Here is a 16,039-nt window from a genome sequence, read left to right as displayed (position 1 = left end):
TGTGATATATCATCAATTACGGTAGCCATATTGTAAAACATTTTTTCAGCTTTGTACACAGATGTTCATATTCAGCCATTTTTTTGTTTACTCAGATGCACATGAGTAATGTATGTTTTTCTTTTCCCTAACATAACGTCTTACTTTGTATCATACTGATCAGTTGTTATAATTGTGAAATGAGGAAATACAGATATTAATGAATGAATGTTCTAATTTTAAGAGAATGATTTTGTAATATTAAAAATTATTTTTTGATATAAGATATTGATTTTTGTCCACTTTGGCTTGTCATACCTTTTATATCTATGGTTATCAATGTACATTAATTTACAATGTTTGTATGCATGCAATTTGAGATAGATTTACATTGTTTCTGTAACATTACTGTTCCTTATAACTATATACAGGTCATGAAAGATGACAAAGATGAAGTTATTACGAATGTACAGTTAGTACAAATCAAAACCTTAGGTTCTGGCCAGTATCTACAAACGGGCCTTGGAAAAGGTCGAATCGAGAACGTTGTTTTTCTTTGTTTGTTTTTGTTTTTGTTTGTTTTTTATTTTATATCTTATCATATCTTTTTCAGTACAGATTCAACGATCGGTGCGTATCCAAGAAGAGGTCGGGTTCGTTACGATTTTCTCCGAGTGTGTCAAATTGACACACTGGCCTTCAATGTAAATGTTCAATTCTAAAGCGACCACATAATATACACCTATATCATATATCAATTAAAGTTAACAAATAGAGCTTTTTTCGAAAATGTCGGTCGTAAACAAAATTTTGCTAATTCTATGATAAGGTTTTAATAAGGGCCAAAGTTCAAACTTACTTAATGGAAATTATGTTAAATCTTTGAACTATTTTGGCTTTCATTTTAACAAGAGATCAAATAGCTTAAAATTTCTTTTATTTTTGAAACACAGTACGATCCTCGCGATTTGAGAAATAAAATTGTCATTGCATCGTCATTTTTTGAGAAAAGGTGAAAATAACATGATCGATCTACAAAAGCCTTGATGAGCGCTTCGTATCGTTGATATATTGTCCCGTTATGTGTATGTAGTACACAGTTTATAGGGAAAACTTTAGTACCATACAACAAATGGAAATAAAGACCAGAAATACAATTGCAAGCAAACAATAGTTTCCACCAAAAGTTCTGATTTGCCTATTCTTAACACTATCTACCTCCATACCAAGTTTCAATCCATTACCTCCAGTGATGCTCTCTAAAAACTTTGGACAAAAATCATTTGAAGAAAAAATATTAAAAACTAGCATTGCCATTGCACGCAATAGCAAATGTCGCCCTCGGCAACAGTTTATGTTCCAACTTTAATTACTGTGCAATTATTCCCATTCAACTATATTGACAGACCACTTTTGAAATTTCTAGCCATTAGGCTCATTGAGTTCTACCGTCATACCAAATTTCAAGTTTTTAGCCACCTTGGTTTCCGAGATATTGCAATATCTGAGATCATAACCTTCCGCAATTCCATGAAAACGGCAGCCATTTTTTTCCAAAGTTCCGATTCACCCCTTCCCAATACCATCTACCTCTATACCGAGTTTCAATTAATTACCTCTAAAAACTCCGGACAAAAATTATTGGAAGAAAAAATATAATAGTTAAAATTTACGTTTCCACGAAATATTTACAAGTCGCCCTCCGTTACCGGATCTATTTTTTGAGAGAAATATTATCAACTGAAGTAACGTGAAGTACTTCTCAATCGGATCAACTACTTTTGAGGAAAAGGAGACACTTTCAAGATTTTTTTTTGACAGAAGAATTGAAATAATAATAGAAAGAAAAAGAAAAACAAACACAGTAAAATAAAAAAGGCACCGTTACCTCGTGGTCGATGAAGTGTAGAAGTCGCCTCCCGTTACAAGATTTATTTTGTGGGAAAAATATCATCCATTGAACTGCATATTATTAATTTGGATAGCGTAAAGAATTGGGATATCAAATTTCTTCAAAATCGCCATAAACAATGACTGGACAATGCTTCCTTTTGCATGCGCTATGGCATTGTTCAATTATCATAAAATATCATAAATAGAAACATTCATTTACACCCTTTAAAACAATGTGTAAATTCATATAGTTGAGTAAAAACCTTAATCTACGGATTAGAATGCAACTTATGCGGTCTGGTATATGTTGGTAAAACACAAGATCGATTAGACAATCGAATGTGCGGGAATTAATATCACTAAATTCCTTAAAGTTTATCAACATTTTAATCAAAAGGATCATTCAATCCCCTCTATAAAAGTTCGAATTGTTGAAAAAATTATCCCATCCAACGAACAGTCTTGTCCTAAGTGAAAGCTATCGTCGGGAAAGAGAGGAATATCGGTTACGCAGACTAAGTACTGCAATACTTTACTGGTATATGAGGTCTCCATGGATGGTTGTGTTCCTTTCATACAACAACCTCTTAGACTTCATCACATTCGAACCGAACGAAACTCTATTCTACACCTCTCATCTACTACCAACCTTTACATAACAATTTTGACACTCCTGTTCCTGAACCTACCTCATGAATACATAGACTTATGGCCATTATTGTGGGTATTGGTTTCCCCAGCTCTTTAAACCAGTTTGTGTTAATAGTAAGGACGATGAAAAACGACCATTTCTTCCACTACTGTTTATAAATAAAGGTATAGATGCAATTAATTTGACATCCTCCATCACAAATCGTCACGAACAAAATGTCCTCGTATTTCAAAGACAAATCAATACCGGCTATTTCTTATGCATATACTTCACCTACTGCATCCAAAATTTTCAATTCAAAAAGTCTATTGCAGGACTTCGATATCGAGGATTTCAAGACTAAACCATCTGACTGGTCTTGTAAACACTCTCCATTCAAATATCGTCCTTCCGGTCACGTCATTACACGAGATTTAAACTTCACCGGAAACGAATCTCCCCGTAAGGTTCTTCCTAAAGGTATAAGTACCGTGAACTACGCTCTATAATTTGGTATTATAACTTTAAAATTCTTATGGTACCAAGAAGGACTAGGCAAGAAAATGGATAAAACGAAGACATTAATTTTATGTCAGAATGAATAAAGGCTGTAACGTCTTTAATTTTGAGACGTATGAAAGTTTTAAGTAGGTCAATTAGTGTCAATGCTTTATCAGTTATCAAAGACCCCGATGTAGCAAAAACATTGTCTACTATACATAACAAATATAAAGTCGTACCAGCAGACAATGCTCAAAACAAGATTGTTTTGTCTGCATAACGTATTAAATCCAATGCTGATCTTTCAGCACCTGCGTATGGAGTTTGCATATTAAAATACGTTTTGCTAGAACTTGCCGTACTTATGCTGAATTTTTGTATCGCAATAGACTTCTTACAATTAGGCTTCTAGAATAGGATATTGTTGCTACATGATTGAAGTCATGACTGGAGAAGTTTAGTGGTCGTCATTATCAACTCGTGGATGGTTACGGTACATCCATCTGCACCATGAAAACTGATTTGTTCAACGTGTCATAATTTTCCTTTTCTTTTTCGTCTGCTCTTGACTTGACTTTTTATGAGCAACTCGGCGGGTGCACCTGGTCCATGCTTCCAGTTTTTAGTTTTTTAGTGTCCCAGTTGCTCAATTACTTTTGTTACTATAAACTATGAACGGAGCGTCAGCGACATCCTATAAATGTAGAATGTAAGACCAGAACTATGTATGGTTAAGAGACTATTCTGACCGAAGTGACAAAACTATGTTGACAAGGAAGTATAGACGATGCGCAAGTGCGGAGAATCTGCTTATATTATCTTTATATTCATTTAAGTTTGTTTTTATTTAATACGCTCGCGAAGGGGCGTTAATGGTTCTTTTATCATCTAGGTTCTGTTACATCTATAATTAAGGCCATGCAAAAAGACACAAATGTCCGGTTTCAAGGCGACTTATACCTTCAGTTATGGCAGTTATAGTTTGCTATAAATGCGACTGAGAACCAAACCAGTCTCGGAAAATATTCGTTAGCTTCGATGATTAAATACATTTACCAATTGAATCAAAGCTTTTTCCAAGATAACGATTGCCAAAACAGTCGTCAGTATGGCGACAAGATGTAAACGAAAATGACGTAACTACCTTCAGTTCTTTAGTACATAAATTTGCGAAATGATAACGAAAAAAAAAAAAAAAAGAACCGACAAAAAGTGTAATGAAACGAAATTACTGGAAACAAAAGGAATAAAAACGAAATAGAATATAAATAAAAAGAACAAATGGAATCAATATGAATTGTAAATATACCATAGATTTATTATACATCCTTAAACTCTAATCTACTCTTAAAAAAACTATATGTTATGCATCAAATATTCTATCTGGCTTGAATAAGCTATATGAGATTGTCTGTTAGTCTCCAAATGATACCCTTAGTGCAAAGATATTGCTAGATCTGATCTGATTGAATAGGTGAATGATTCGCCTTGCTGATTCATCTGCAGCAGATGCAGGGAATACAAATCTAATCATGTAGCATCAGACAGTGAAAAATAAGAAAGAGGTCCGTCAAGCAGAATCTCGTGCTATGGAAACCATGAAAACAAAGAATCGCCTTGTTCCGTATAAAATGTCTACAGACACTACCCAACTGAGTCGGTCGGTAATCATACTTATGATCAAATGTAGCCCCGTCAGCCCTTTTGTGCAGCCGTTTTGCCTCTTATGGAAGGAGCCTAGCTAATGGAAAAAGAACTACCCCTTCAACAAAGCAGGAACCTACGATAGTACATCAAACATCAAGTTGAAGTAGTCAGTCTATTGGAGAATTAAATGATTGCTCAGGTATATTTTCTGTTGGACACTGGGCTTTAATGCCCAGAGTTATAAATGGTGATTCCATACTTGATGACCTGGCCTCATAATAACCTGAGATGATGTTGTCCTCAAAGGCGCCGAACACACAGAGGAAGTGAAAATATGCATTTAATTTCTGGTGAAAGTAGTGTAATTTACATTCGTTATCTTCGCTAACAGCTGGTCAATTGCATTTCGCACTATACTTAAAGGAGATTATGTTATTGTGCAAATCATAAATATCGAAACCACTGTTACATGTTCATGAAAATTAAATTGAAACAAAATAATTTCCTTTCCTTAACTAATTAATACCGATTTATAATTAGGATATTTGAATATTTCTCTTTTATCATTCGTGCGGTCATAAGCTTGACAAGACGACATGTTTTGGTGATTAGATAAACAGGTTTGTAGAAATATTTCCGGAATATTCTTTGTTTACATATCACTTGCAGTACTTGTATCAGTACCAAACCGACTTGGTGACGTCAAGAGCCAATCGGAAATTTGCAAATGATCTTCCTTCAGATAGAAGAGTTCTGCAAGATGGCTATCCACATTCATTTTAAAGATTTTGAACTTTGCATAGCATTGAGCATTTGATAAAAGAAAATTTTGCATTAAAGGTTATTTATTTTTGTTTACGTGGGTATGATTTATCATAAGAGCCTAAATAAATGCAAAGGTAGTCTTTCCCTTTAATACACTTGTCGAAGTTAAATAATTGGGATAAATTGATGAAGCGATTTACGCTACTCGTTGGGCTTATTTACTGACCGGTTTTTCGGGTCCATGTAACTCATATATGATACATTCAGTATGTGAAGGTATATAGATAGATCATTGGGCACACAATTATCACGCCAATCATACGAAATATTATATCAAAATATGGTTCAAATACGAACAATTTAATGGATTTGTGTATAGCCACTATGTGCCTAATTAGCTATGCTGGTTTCTTACGTTTCTATGAATTTGTTAGTTTAAAAGGGTCAATTATTCATTTTAACAATTCTCATATAATATTGATAAAAAAGAAAGCCAGACCGATGTTTATCATGACGGTAGAGATGTTATTTCTGGGGCAGAGTTGGCTACTTCATGTGTTGCTATGCTAGAGAGGTATTTGGAGATGGTAGATATCACATATACATCTCAGGAATTTATCTTTAGCTCTTTATGGTTCAAAAATCAAAAAAGGACGTAGTATGATTGCCAATGAGATAGTCATCTACCAAATGCTAAGCAACGAACAATTAATCTTCTACAGGACACGGTCTTCAATGATGGGCAACTCCCATACCATAAAGCAAGCTGTAAAAGGCTCCAAAATAAATTTCATAAATATTCATAAAAGACGAAAATCAACATAAACTATGGACAAAACTCTTACGGATAACATTTTACATAACAAAAACAACAACAACCACTGGACTACATGTTCCTGGCTTGGGACAGGCACATACCGTATGTTGCGGAGTTAAACATGCTTGTGAGCGCCCAACTCTCCCTTTACCTTGGACAGTAGTGGGAAATACAACAATAAAACGAACTCTAAAAACAGTCGAATTCGGATTTAATTCTTGAGATCGATACAGAATACAAACATCTTAACGAATAGGACGAAGCAGATTGATCAACGAAAGTAATAATGACAAATTGGAAGGAGACAATAGAAGAAGAGTTGTAGAATTGGAGATTTGGAAAAAGATTCGACGACAATTTCAATATTAAAGCATAATCTTAACTATGAACTAAAAAAGAAAGGTGACAAAATTTACAACCATAAGAATATTGTCGGTGACTTGTATCATTTACACGAAAAGTTTAAAGGTTCTTTATTTACCATTACCATCAATTACTTGACCAAAAAATTAACAATGCAATAACCCAAAATTCAAATAATCCAGAAGGTTTGAAAATAGCTGAAAATTCTTTTGATTTTGCCTCATTTGTTTGGTGATCATTTTGGATGTGATACATTGTGTAATTACCAGCGGAACCCAGGAAACTATACAACTGTACATACAAGGGCCTACCCTATGGTAAAGATCTAGGTGTTGAAGCATTATTCGAAGATCTATCGTGTCTATTTGAGCAGTACGCTGACAAGTTGTCAAACTTAGGAAGCTCTAAAAATGTTAACCAATAAACTAGAGAGTAGCGGCAGCGTTAACACAGCAAAATGAAGGGACAAAATTGCAATTTTACAATATTTAATATGAAGAAGACAAGAAGACAAGATATAGAGTATGCGTTAGGTGGACTGCACCAAAATGAAAAAAAACCATACTGAAATAAATCCGATACATAATGTATACCCGTAACAACTGTTCACCCAACCAAAACACGTAATAATAATAAATAGGCAAATAGTATTTGGGGAAAAACATGTACATACGGGTAGTGTTCCACAGTTTTTACCAATGGAACAACAAATAAGATCATCCGGGTTCATATTTTGCACACTAAACATTTCTACAGTTTCCTTATCGCCTAAATTGTGCATTGAATTCGCTATATTCTCTAATAACTCGACATTTGCGATATTAACAGCATTTAGCAAGACTATCTCGTAATAAGCGAGTGGTGACGCGACAAAAGACGCACAAAGATGTCATCAAAATTCCGGATCAATTGCAGGAAAAATAATGGATACCTATATATGCATTAGACATCAGACATAAAATAAAATCATTTCAGCAAAAAACTACTGTTTGACCCCTTTGTTCTATCTTTAGTAACAGTAGCCATGTTTTTCAACGGATCAAAATCCCTATATCAGTTTTATGCAAGATACTCCAAGGAACATTCATACCAAATTTGGTTCAAATTGGTCAAGTAATGGCAGAGAAGATTTTTGAAAGAAATAACATTAAAAAAAGTCAAAAATATCGAAAAGGGCTTAACAGATTAAAATGAAAAATTGACTACAGATAGATCTTATTATTTTGAACACTATAACCATGTGAAAATTTTGCTGAACCAAACGATTTTTGAGATATATGCGAAAAACATCTGACTGATCCCTATGTTATATTTTTATTAACAGCGGCCATGTTTTTTCAACGGATCATAAATACCGAAATCAGTTGTATGCAGGATACCCAAGGAAACATTCATACCATGTGTGGTTCTAATTGGTCAAGTAGTGTCAGAGAAGAGTTTTGAATAAATGTTAACGAAAACGGACGACGACGACAATGGACGCCAAGTGATGGCAAAAGCTCACATGGCCTTTGACCAGGCCTAGGAGAGTTAAAAAAGCAACGATCGTGTGTCCATGTTACTTTTATTTTGAAGAAGTTTTAATTCGATACAAATACGTGTTGTTAAATAAACGAATATACATAAAATGTATACGTAAAATATAGCAATCAGAAATAGAATGGTTAGACATTGCTACATGTACTAATAAATCGCATTCTTCGTGAAAAAACAATGTTTCGCTGCCTTTTCGGTATTTTAATTCCCTTTTCCAATTATTTTCAATTCATTTTAAATTGAAGAAAACAACTGTGTCCAACAAACAATGGATGCCGAGGTATTTTTGTTTTTGTGCCATATAAAACTATAATTTTACTGGCAATTTCTGAGGTCCATTCAGATAAAACTTCTTATAAGGTATTCTCAAAAGTTCAAAAGTGTATTCAGAGTAGGAAGAATAGTTACATTATTGTGTCAAATTATTATTTACCGTTACCAAAGATTCTTTGTAGACTTCTTTGTATTATTAAGTATTTATACATTTTGTATGAATTGCAACTGCCCTTGATCTTTATAAAGTATAACTATTTTACTTTTATTTTTATTGAATGATCCGCTTTAAAATATTAATTTCTACTATCAAGTCTCCGATACTATGATAAAGACTAATTCGGTAGTTATCCTTTCACTGCCACATCTGATGCGTAATATCTACATCTTTGAAAAAGGTTTCTCTTCATTTAGTGGTTGGTCTCCAAATAATATTTTAGTGAAGGCAACTTTGCTTTTGTCACCACTTTTCTCAATAAGAAACATAAGTTCAGTAACATTATCCGTAGTTTGCCACAATGAGACTGTTATCTCGTTGCCAACGAAAGTTTCTCCAATATATTCAATGGTGAAGTGTTCAACCGGATAGCGGGCAATGTCCCCAGTGAAATGCACAAGATTTTGTGTTGTCGAAGCAACGCATGCACAATCAATACATGACCTGATATACACGGATTGACTTGTGTGATTATTAGCATCATAGTCGCTGTAACGAATAATAGTTTTATATTCAATTTTTTTTTCATCAAAATGAAAATGTGGAATGGGTTGCTTTTGAAGTATAGAAGAAAAGTCCGGACACTCCATGAAGACTTTGATATATTCTTCAGAATGACTTACAGTTTTTCTCGTTTTTCTATCCAAGCCAACAAACTTAGTGTAGCGTTCTGCTAAAAGTTCATTTTTCCTTCCATCGTAAACCCGAGTGACTCTACAGAACGTAGTTTTTCCTGGTTTTCCTGCACTTGTTTTCACCTTAAGTTTAACATTTGAAAAGTCCCTGTACCTATAAAGAATTTTCTGGATGGTCATTATTTGCTTCAGAATGACGAATAAGACATTCGGAGCATAATCGTGTGTTTCTTCTTTTAGTATTGTTATTTCAGCAATGTCAAATAATGCAGACAGGTTCCACGGCGTTAAAACACCTATAATAAACAAATTAATGAATTTAATTTTTTTCACTGAAAAAGCTTTTTTGTCGAAAGTAGATATAAGGTACTTGATGGTTTGCATTCGTATTACCTGTCCCACATCGTGTCGAAAGTCATATGAAGAAGGTTAATTAGAGCAGTCAGATCAGTACAACAGATACTATTTCAGAGTTGATCTGCTCGAATATTGATAAAGGGATAGGTTGGTATACTTATGTTTTTAGTTTTTACCTCATAACCTAACCTTTCGTTTTCAGCCCCCAATCCCCGTCATGATAGTATTTCCCAATCACTAAAGAAATTCTCCATTCTTCATAGAATCCTTTCACGTTTTCTATGATTTGCAAGAACCAAGTGTTTTATAAACACCGGCTAGAAATCAAGAACGATATGTTGAATGCATCAAATGCACCAACGTATAACCTAAATCCAAATAAAAAGTTTTAGTCTTTGACACCTAAGCGTAGGGACTTACAATTCATTATTGACACAACTAGTGGTTAGGACACTATAATGCACAAAATTTGAAATTTGAAAGATAAAAAATCAGGTATCTGAAATCTGATGAAAAATGCAGGAAGGGATTTTCTTACGGAATCTTAAAAAAAAAATTAAATCGCATCAAAAGTTAAAAGTCGATATTTTAGGGTGTGATCCTTAATAACTCGAAAACAATAAGTCATTTTAAAGATATCTAATTGAAAGTATGCTGGCAGGTATTTTTGTGAGGAATTCAATAAAAAAATCAAAATAAGACAATTGGTACCAAAGTTGACCCCATAACACGAAAATCATCAAATATACGGATGCATTTCCTTACCAGAATAAAATAAGGAACACAATAACAAAAATAATCAAAATCCGGAAAAAAAACAGACATTCTACATGGGTTTCAATAAGACACCTAAAAAAACTGACAATACAAGTAATGAAATCCACGGAAAAGAGAATAATGACAAGTAAGTAATATAACGACACAAAGACATAAAATAACACTTTTCGTCCCTGCGAAGAGACGCATAAAATTTGAGTTAGGGTTGCAAAGTGCCAATTTCAAATCAATCTGTAAAGTGCAACAACCGAATGTATAAAAACATTCATGAGGCTCACCGTGATACAACTGCAGCATTTAAAGCTATGTGGACTTGGGTCAAATGTTGACACAATATTCGTTGTTGACACAATTATGCATATTGGCTACTGTTCATTATGGACACAATACAGCACATAATTTGATATGTAAAAAAAATCGTCTTTAAGGGTGGTGTTCAGAATCTTTGCCTTCGATCCCTATAACTAAAAAAAAACAGTAAGAGATGTTATTCTGATAAAAAAAACAAACGCAGGGTAGTATTTTCATGAGAAATCCAATAGAAATAACTCAAAAATCACTTCGGCCCTTTATAACTTGAAACCGAAAAAGATACATAGAATATAATTGGAAATTACAGGCAGAGATTTTCACAAGGAAGCCTATGAAAAAATATTAATCAGACCAAAATAAAAAGATTGGTTTTTAGGGGCATGGCCTCCTTTCGCTTCTTGTTATTCAATTCGATTTGTAATAAACTTTTTCATTTGTCGGTTCTCTTTGAGCAAACCAAATTATTTTGTATAACTTGCTTTAGTACAATGACGTCATTAACGTCGATCGGTCCATATTCCGCAATTCAAATACTGTAAAACAAAATATCGTTTCGAGAAACGCGTTTTTATTATCTCGAAAAATGTAACAGCTGTCTGAACTCTTATTGAAAAAACGCAAGCATAGTTTTTTTCATTAGGAATCCAATAAAAAAATCGACATTGGACCAAATGATATTAAAGTTGCTTTTTATGGACGTGGCCAATATCATGTCCCTTTAACTCCAAAAGCTATCCCTAAAACAAAGGGACAATTGAATTATAAAAGTCATGTTAAACGTTTCAGTGCAGTATAAAGCGAAAGTTATTGGACACTAACAACACAAGAAGTCAGGCCTAGGGTGATGTCATTATACAACATATATAGTCCGTTACTGTTTCTGAATGCGGAATAAAAGTGATTTTGGTGAGTTTTTGAAATACATTATTTTTAAAGACTGCTTCTGCAATTTATATGAATACGTAAATACAGACTTCCAAATCCTCCCTGTTCAAATACCTGAAGCCCATGAATTCCTGGTTCCCCATCTTCCCTAATAGAAAGTGATAGTAAGTTTATCCCGTACGAATACTTTTTTACCTTTTCTATCGTCAAATTTGATGTCCCAGCCGAGGCATGTCGCTTCAAAGTTGAACCCATCCCTTTTATTGATAATAAATCTTGTCATTTCTATCAAGTATGAAAACTGAAACTGAAAAAAATTAGTGACATTACAAATATGACCAAGAAATACATGTAATATTTCAACTTAATTGAAGTATAAAAGTAAATGCAGTGACAGCTTCATGAGGGGGTCTGGGGTTTGAATCTCTCCCTATTTTGTATGTCCTTTTCTTTGTTTCGTGCAATTTATGGCAAATAATCAGCAAATAACAGCCTGTAACTCCGATTGTTTTCCTGAAATCCTCATTTTCCAAAGTCTTTGGATCACCTCTGAAGTACTAATATGTTGTTAACTTGTGGTGATGTCAAGGTATTGTGTGTAATTTTTGTAAGAATCTGGCAAAATGGGAAAATTCAGAAACATGCATGGTGAAACCCCGTTGATCTGACAATATAATAATTTCACTCAAGGATGGGCGTTCTCTATTTTAAAGTACATCTCTGCATCACAGGAAATACTAAAAATAATCAATAGAATTTTAGAAGATCAGGTTGGGAGTTATCTGCCCTTGAAATTATAGTGCATTCAGTGAAATTATTAGGGTATGCTATAAAGGTCTGGAGGTGCTATATAGGGTAAACGATGAAGTGTTTAAACAAACACTTATAATGTATATACAAAAAGTATACTTTAATCTTAATATATAATATAATGTATTACAAAAACAAGTTTCACAGGATACAAAACAAGATAATGCTTTGAGAAAACTATGAAAACGGAATTATTGTATCATGCAATGGATCTCGTCATCGTATTTTTATACAGGCTTGTTGTTTTTCGTTCAATTTGCAACTTTGCAATTAATAACAAAAAATTTTAAAAAGTATACATATAAAAATAATTTGGACAATCAGTAAGTGATAGAACGAAATAATGAAATAACAAATTACCTTTGATATTGTCGATTTTAACTAGACATTTTAAACGTAGGCTTCTGGACTTCTGGAACAGTAAATAATACGACAGGATTAATGTTATCACTACAAACGTTTTATGGTCGTCATTAACTCGTGAACCGTTCATTGTGTCTATATAATTTTCCTTTTCTCATTCGTCTATCCCGGACGTGACAATTGTTCAGCAACTCGACGGGTGTTTCTAGAAAAGCTGAAGACGTTTATCTACCGGAGTACGTGGTCAATACTCCCAGGTTTTAGTGAAGTTCGGGTTACTCATTTCCTTTTTTTGTACGTGTTATTCTGGTTATTTTATGTCCTTTATTGTTTGTGTTTTTTTTTTCGCTGTTTAGTCTTTATCATTAGAGTAGATTCTTTTTATTTCTGCTTGAATCTTCGTCCCTTAATTACTCTTTTAATTGTACTACAAATATAAACATACTAGTAGTCTTCATAATGTGATGTTTCAATTAATCATGATTATAAAACTATCACATGACCCTGATATAAAGTTGTGTTTAGTACTAAACGCAATGCCAATTTACATTTATTCTTTATTCGCACAAAACAACTTTATACCAAGCTATGTCATATAATCAATTAGTTAGAATTAGTTCTTAAAATTTTAAAATTAAATGAAACGAGCTTAGGGGACAAAAAAATGTGCTTTTGGTTTAGGCAGTTAACTGGAATATTGACAAACGTTCAAACTTTCAATCTGAAAACATAGTCACCTGTCGATAGGTGTCCAAGGTGGTTGAATCCTTTTTCGGTTTACCTTTTTGATATCAGCATATTTCCATGATTTCAATCAAAATTTATTTTGTCTAAACAAAAAAGTAGAATTACTGACAAAAATATATATTTCAACGTTTAATTATTTTGAATATCGAATAAATTCCTTCAGATTTGTTTATTGAGAATTACATCAGATGACTCAATTAAGGATCATCAGCAGCCAGCTATGAAAATTGTATGAACATCTTTACTCGATCCTTACGTTATTGAAGAGCAAAAAGCAATGTACACAGAGTGGAGGTTTTATCATTTTTAATATTCTGACTGAGCAGTATTAGTCACTTATTTGCATTAACCAAAAAATGACATTTTATTCACAAAATATGTTAGGTACTGGTTCATGAACGAACATTTTCTTTTCATTGCAGTGTCAGTGATATTCTTTTCTTACAGTATCTCATTTTCAGTTCCAGAGATATTTTTCGTTCCATTTGTTATTTATCAAATCAAAAGTCTGTCGCTTTGACATTTTTTTTAAAAAGAAAATTGAGATATATAGTTGTCAGTAGCTAAATATATAAAAACAATAAGTTGAAGTCATTGTCAAATTATAATTATATGATCATATTTAGAACGTTAACAAAAAAAAAGAAACATCCAGTTAGTTAATTGATAGACAAATGTAATGTCTGATTGACAGTTTACACTAGTTGAAATAGATTTGTTCCAATTTCAATACAAATCTAGCTAGGCTAATGAGTAATTCAAATACCTCTCTAGGTAGAAATCCGCCCAACATTATACAATGTGTCCTACTTAACTACCACAAAGCACCTTTGTGATTCTATTAGACACCCGCTTTTAATTTTGAATAGCTGTCAATTATGATGGTGGATGGTAAATTCAAAGGTAGATGGACATCATAATTGACAGCTGTTCATAATATCGGGCTAATAACCAGTTATTGTGGCTGATATCAATTTCCAACTTTCCGTATTATACTCAGGCAATTAAATGTGCCACCAATGACAATCATATGGTTTGCATTATATAATTATCATATGAATCGACCACCAAATTATCATTTATTTCAATTTACATATGATTACCGCATGATTATCATATGTTTTCAAACCAAAATTAACGTATGACTATCACATGTTGAATATCTGATGATTAACATATGATTACAAATTATTATCATATGAATGGAGCTACATATGAGTATCATATGTGGCACATTTAGCTGTATAAATGGGATAAAAATGTCCATATCACTACCAAATATGCAATTATACGATTAATTTTCTTTTCCTTGATATATTTGAGATTTTTCACTATACAATATGCAATACACGTACATGCCAGAAAATATTAAATTCATTTGTACTCAATCTGGAAATCATGGCGATATGACCTGTTTCTGATACACATATATTTGACATTTTCCGGCAAGTTACATGTATACGTATTTTATATAAATTTGATATAAGAACATCGACAGAACTGTTTTCGCTCGATCAAAAACTTCAATTTCTGTCTTTCAATAATCGTGATTCATATTGATGGAATGCAAACCATTTTAGCAAGTGACGTAACACACCAACACACGAAAACCTGGTTTGCGGTCTCATTGGGGAAAGGAAGAACAATAAAAATTTTACTTTGAAACTGCATCTTAGTATCTACCTTTCGGTAAGAATTTAAATGAGTTGAAATAAATCATTAAAAAGTATCTAAGTACCTATACCGCTATAATAAATCAAATATTTGAATTTGAAGTATACTGCTGTCCATTGATCCAATCTGACAGTAAACCAGTCTGTTGGGTTGACGAGTTACTTTCCTTTGCTCAAAATTAAAGAAAAAACAAAGTCAGGAATATGGAAAAGGTCTATTACATACCGCTTTAACCTCGCCGTCACGGTACTCTACACAAGTCCTCTGAGGGCTGAGATTAACTTATGAATGCAATGGAAACGTGTACACCATATTTCGTCTGTTCAGCAAAATAATCTTGCTTACAACTGCTTCATCCTTTAGGAAAGAGAATTAAACGAGATATGAATGCGTAATTATAAATCTCCTGATATATAAAAAGATCAACGCCTACATTACACGAGTTATGTGTATATATTTACCTGTTCATTGAACCAGTAGACTGCTGAGCTGCTTATTACTTCCCTAGACCTAGATATCTATTTATAACATACTGTATCGACATAAGTATGAGCGGCCGGTCATGTCGTAATTACGCTACCATTCCCACGTGACACGAACGGCCGCTAAATTCTCAGCCACATATATTTAAACTAGATGCAACTAAACACCTTGTTATATGGCAAGTCAAACTGGACAAAAATAGGTGTTTTCTAATATTATAAAGTGTTTTTAATGGGATTTCTAATGTTAAAAGTGTTTTTAATGGGATTTCTAATATTATAAAGTGTTTTTAATGGGATTTCTAATGTTAAAAGGATTTTTTAATATAAGCAATTGATTTGATTTTCTAATATTGAAAAATGGATTTGTTTTAT

The 16,039-nt window shown here is 33.1% G+C and overlaps 1 protein-coding gene across 7 annotated transcripts; it reads right to left on the bottom strand.

The window, feature by feature from the left end:
• Positions 1 to 8,146: 8,146 nt before the first annotated feature.
• Positions 8,147 to 15,715, bottom strand: LOC148611845 (uncharacterized). Of its 7 annotated transcripts, none has more exons than XM_088592782.1 (6): positions 15,644 to 15,715; positions 15,408 to 15,539; positions 12,759 to 13,591; positions 11,784 to 11,895; positions 10,670 to 10,855; positions 8,147 to 9,553 (listed from the first exon to the last, which is right to left on the bottom strand). In XM_088592782.1, the coding sequence occupies exons 5-6, from the start codon at positions 10,686 to 10,688 to the stop codon at positions 8,787 to 8,789; spliced, it is 786 nt and encodes a 261-aa protein (XP_088448908.1). In that variant the 5' UTR covers positions 10,689 to 10,855; positions 11,784 to 11,895; positions 12,759 to 13,591; positions 15,408 to 15,539; positions 15,644 to 15,715; the 3' UTR covers positions 8,147 to 8,786. The 7 variants fall into 7 exon arrangements, with proteins under 7 accessions (XP_088448908.1, XP_088448904.1, XP_088448907.1 ...); XM_088592778.1 differs by lacking the exon at positions 10,670 to 10,855 and having other exon boundaries at positions 12,759 to 12,810; positions 13,499 to 13,591; positions 15,644 to 15,706; XM_088592781.1 differs by lacking the exon at positions 10,670 to 10,855 and having other exon boundaries at positions 12,759 to 12,810; positions 13,543 to 13,591; positions 15,644 to 15,706.
• Positions 15,716 to 16,039: the final 324 nt, after the last annotated feature.

This window comes from Perna viridis, chromosome 7, assembly GCF_037379345.1.
Source record: "Perna viridis isolate PV_CMFRI_1.1 ecotype Kerala chromosome 7, ASM3737934v1, whole genome shotgun sequence".
In the NCBI taxonomy this organism is placed as follows: domain Eukaryota; kingdom Metazoa; phylum Mollusca; class Bivalvia; order Mytilida; family Mytilidae; genus Perna; species Perna viridis.
Note: the sequence above shows the minus strand (reverse complement) of the source record. Positions and strands in the feature narration are given on the sequence as shown.

Coding starts and splice junctions, on each gene's coding strand:
- LOC148611845 (XM_088592778.1), bottom strand. CDS start 11,871: ATGACAAGATTTATTATCAATAAAAGGGATGGGTTCAACTTTGAAGCG. Junction 9,554..11,783: donor CAAATTTGACGATAGAAAAG/GTAAAAAAGTAT, acceptor TGTTTATTATAG/GTGTTTTAACGCCGTGGAAC.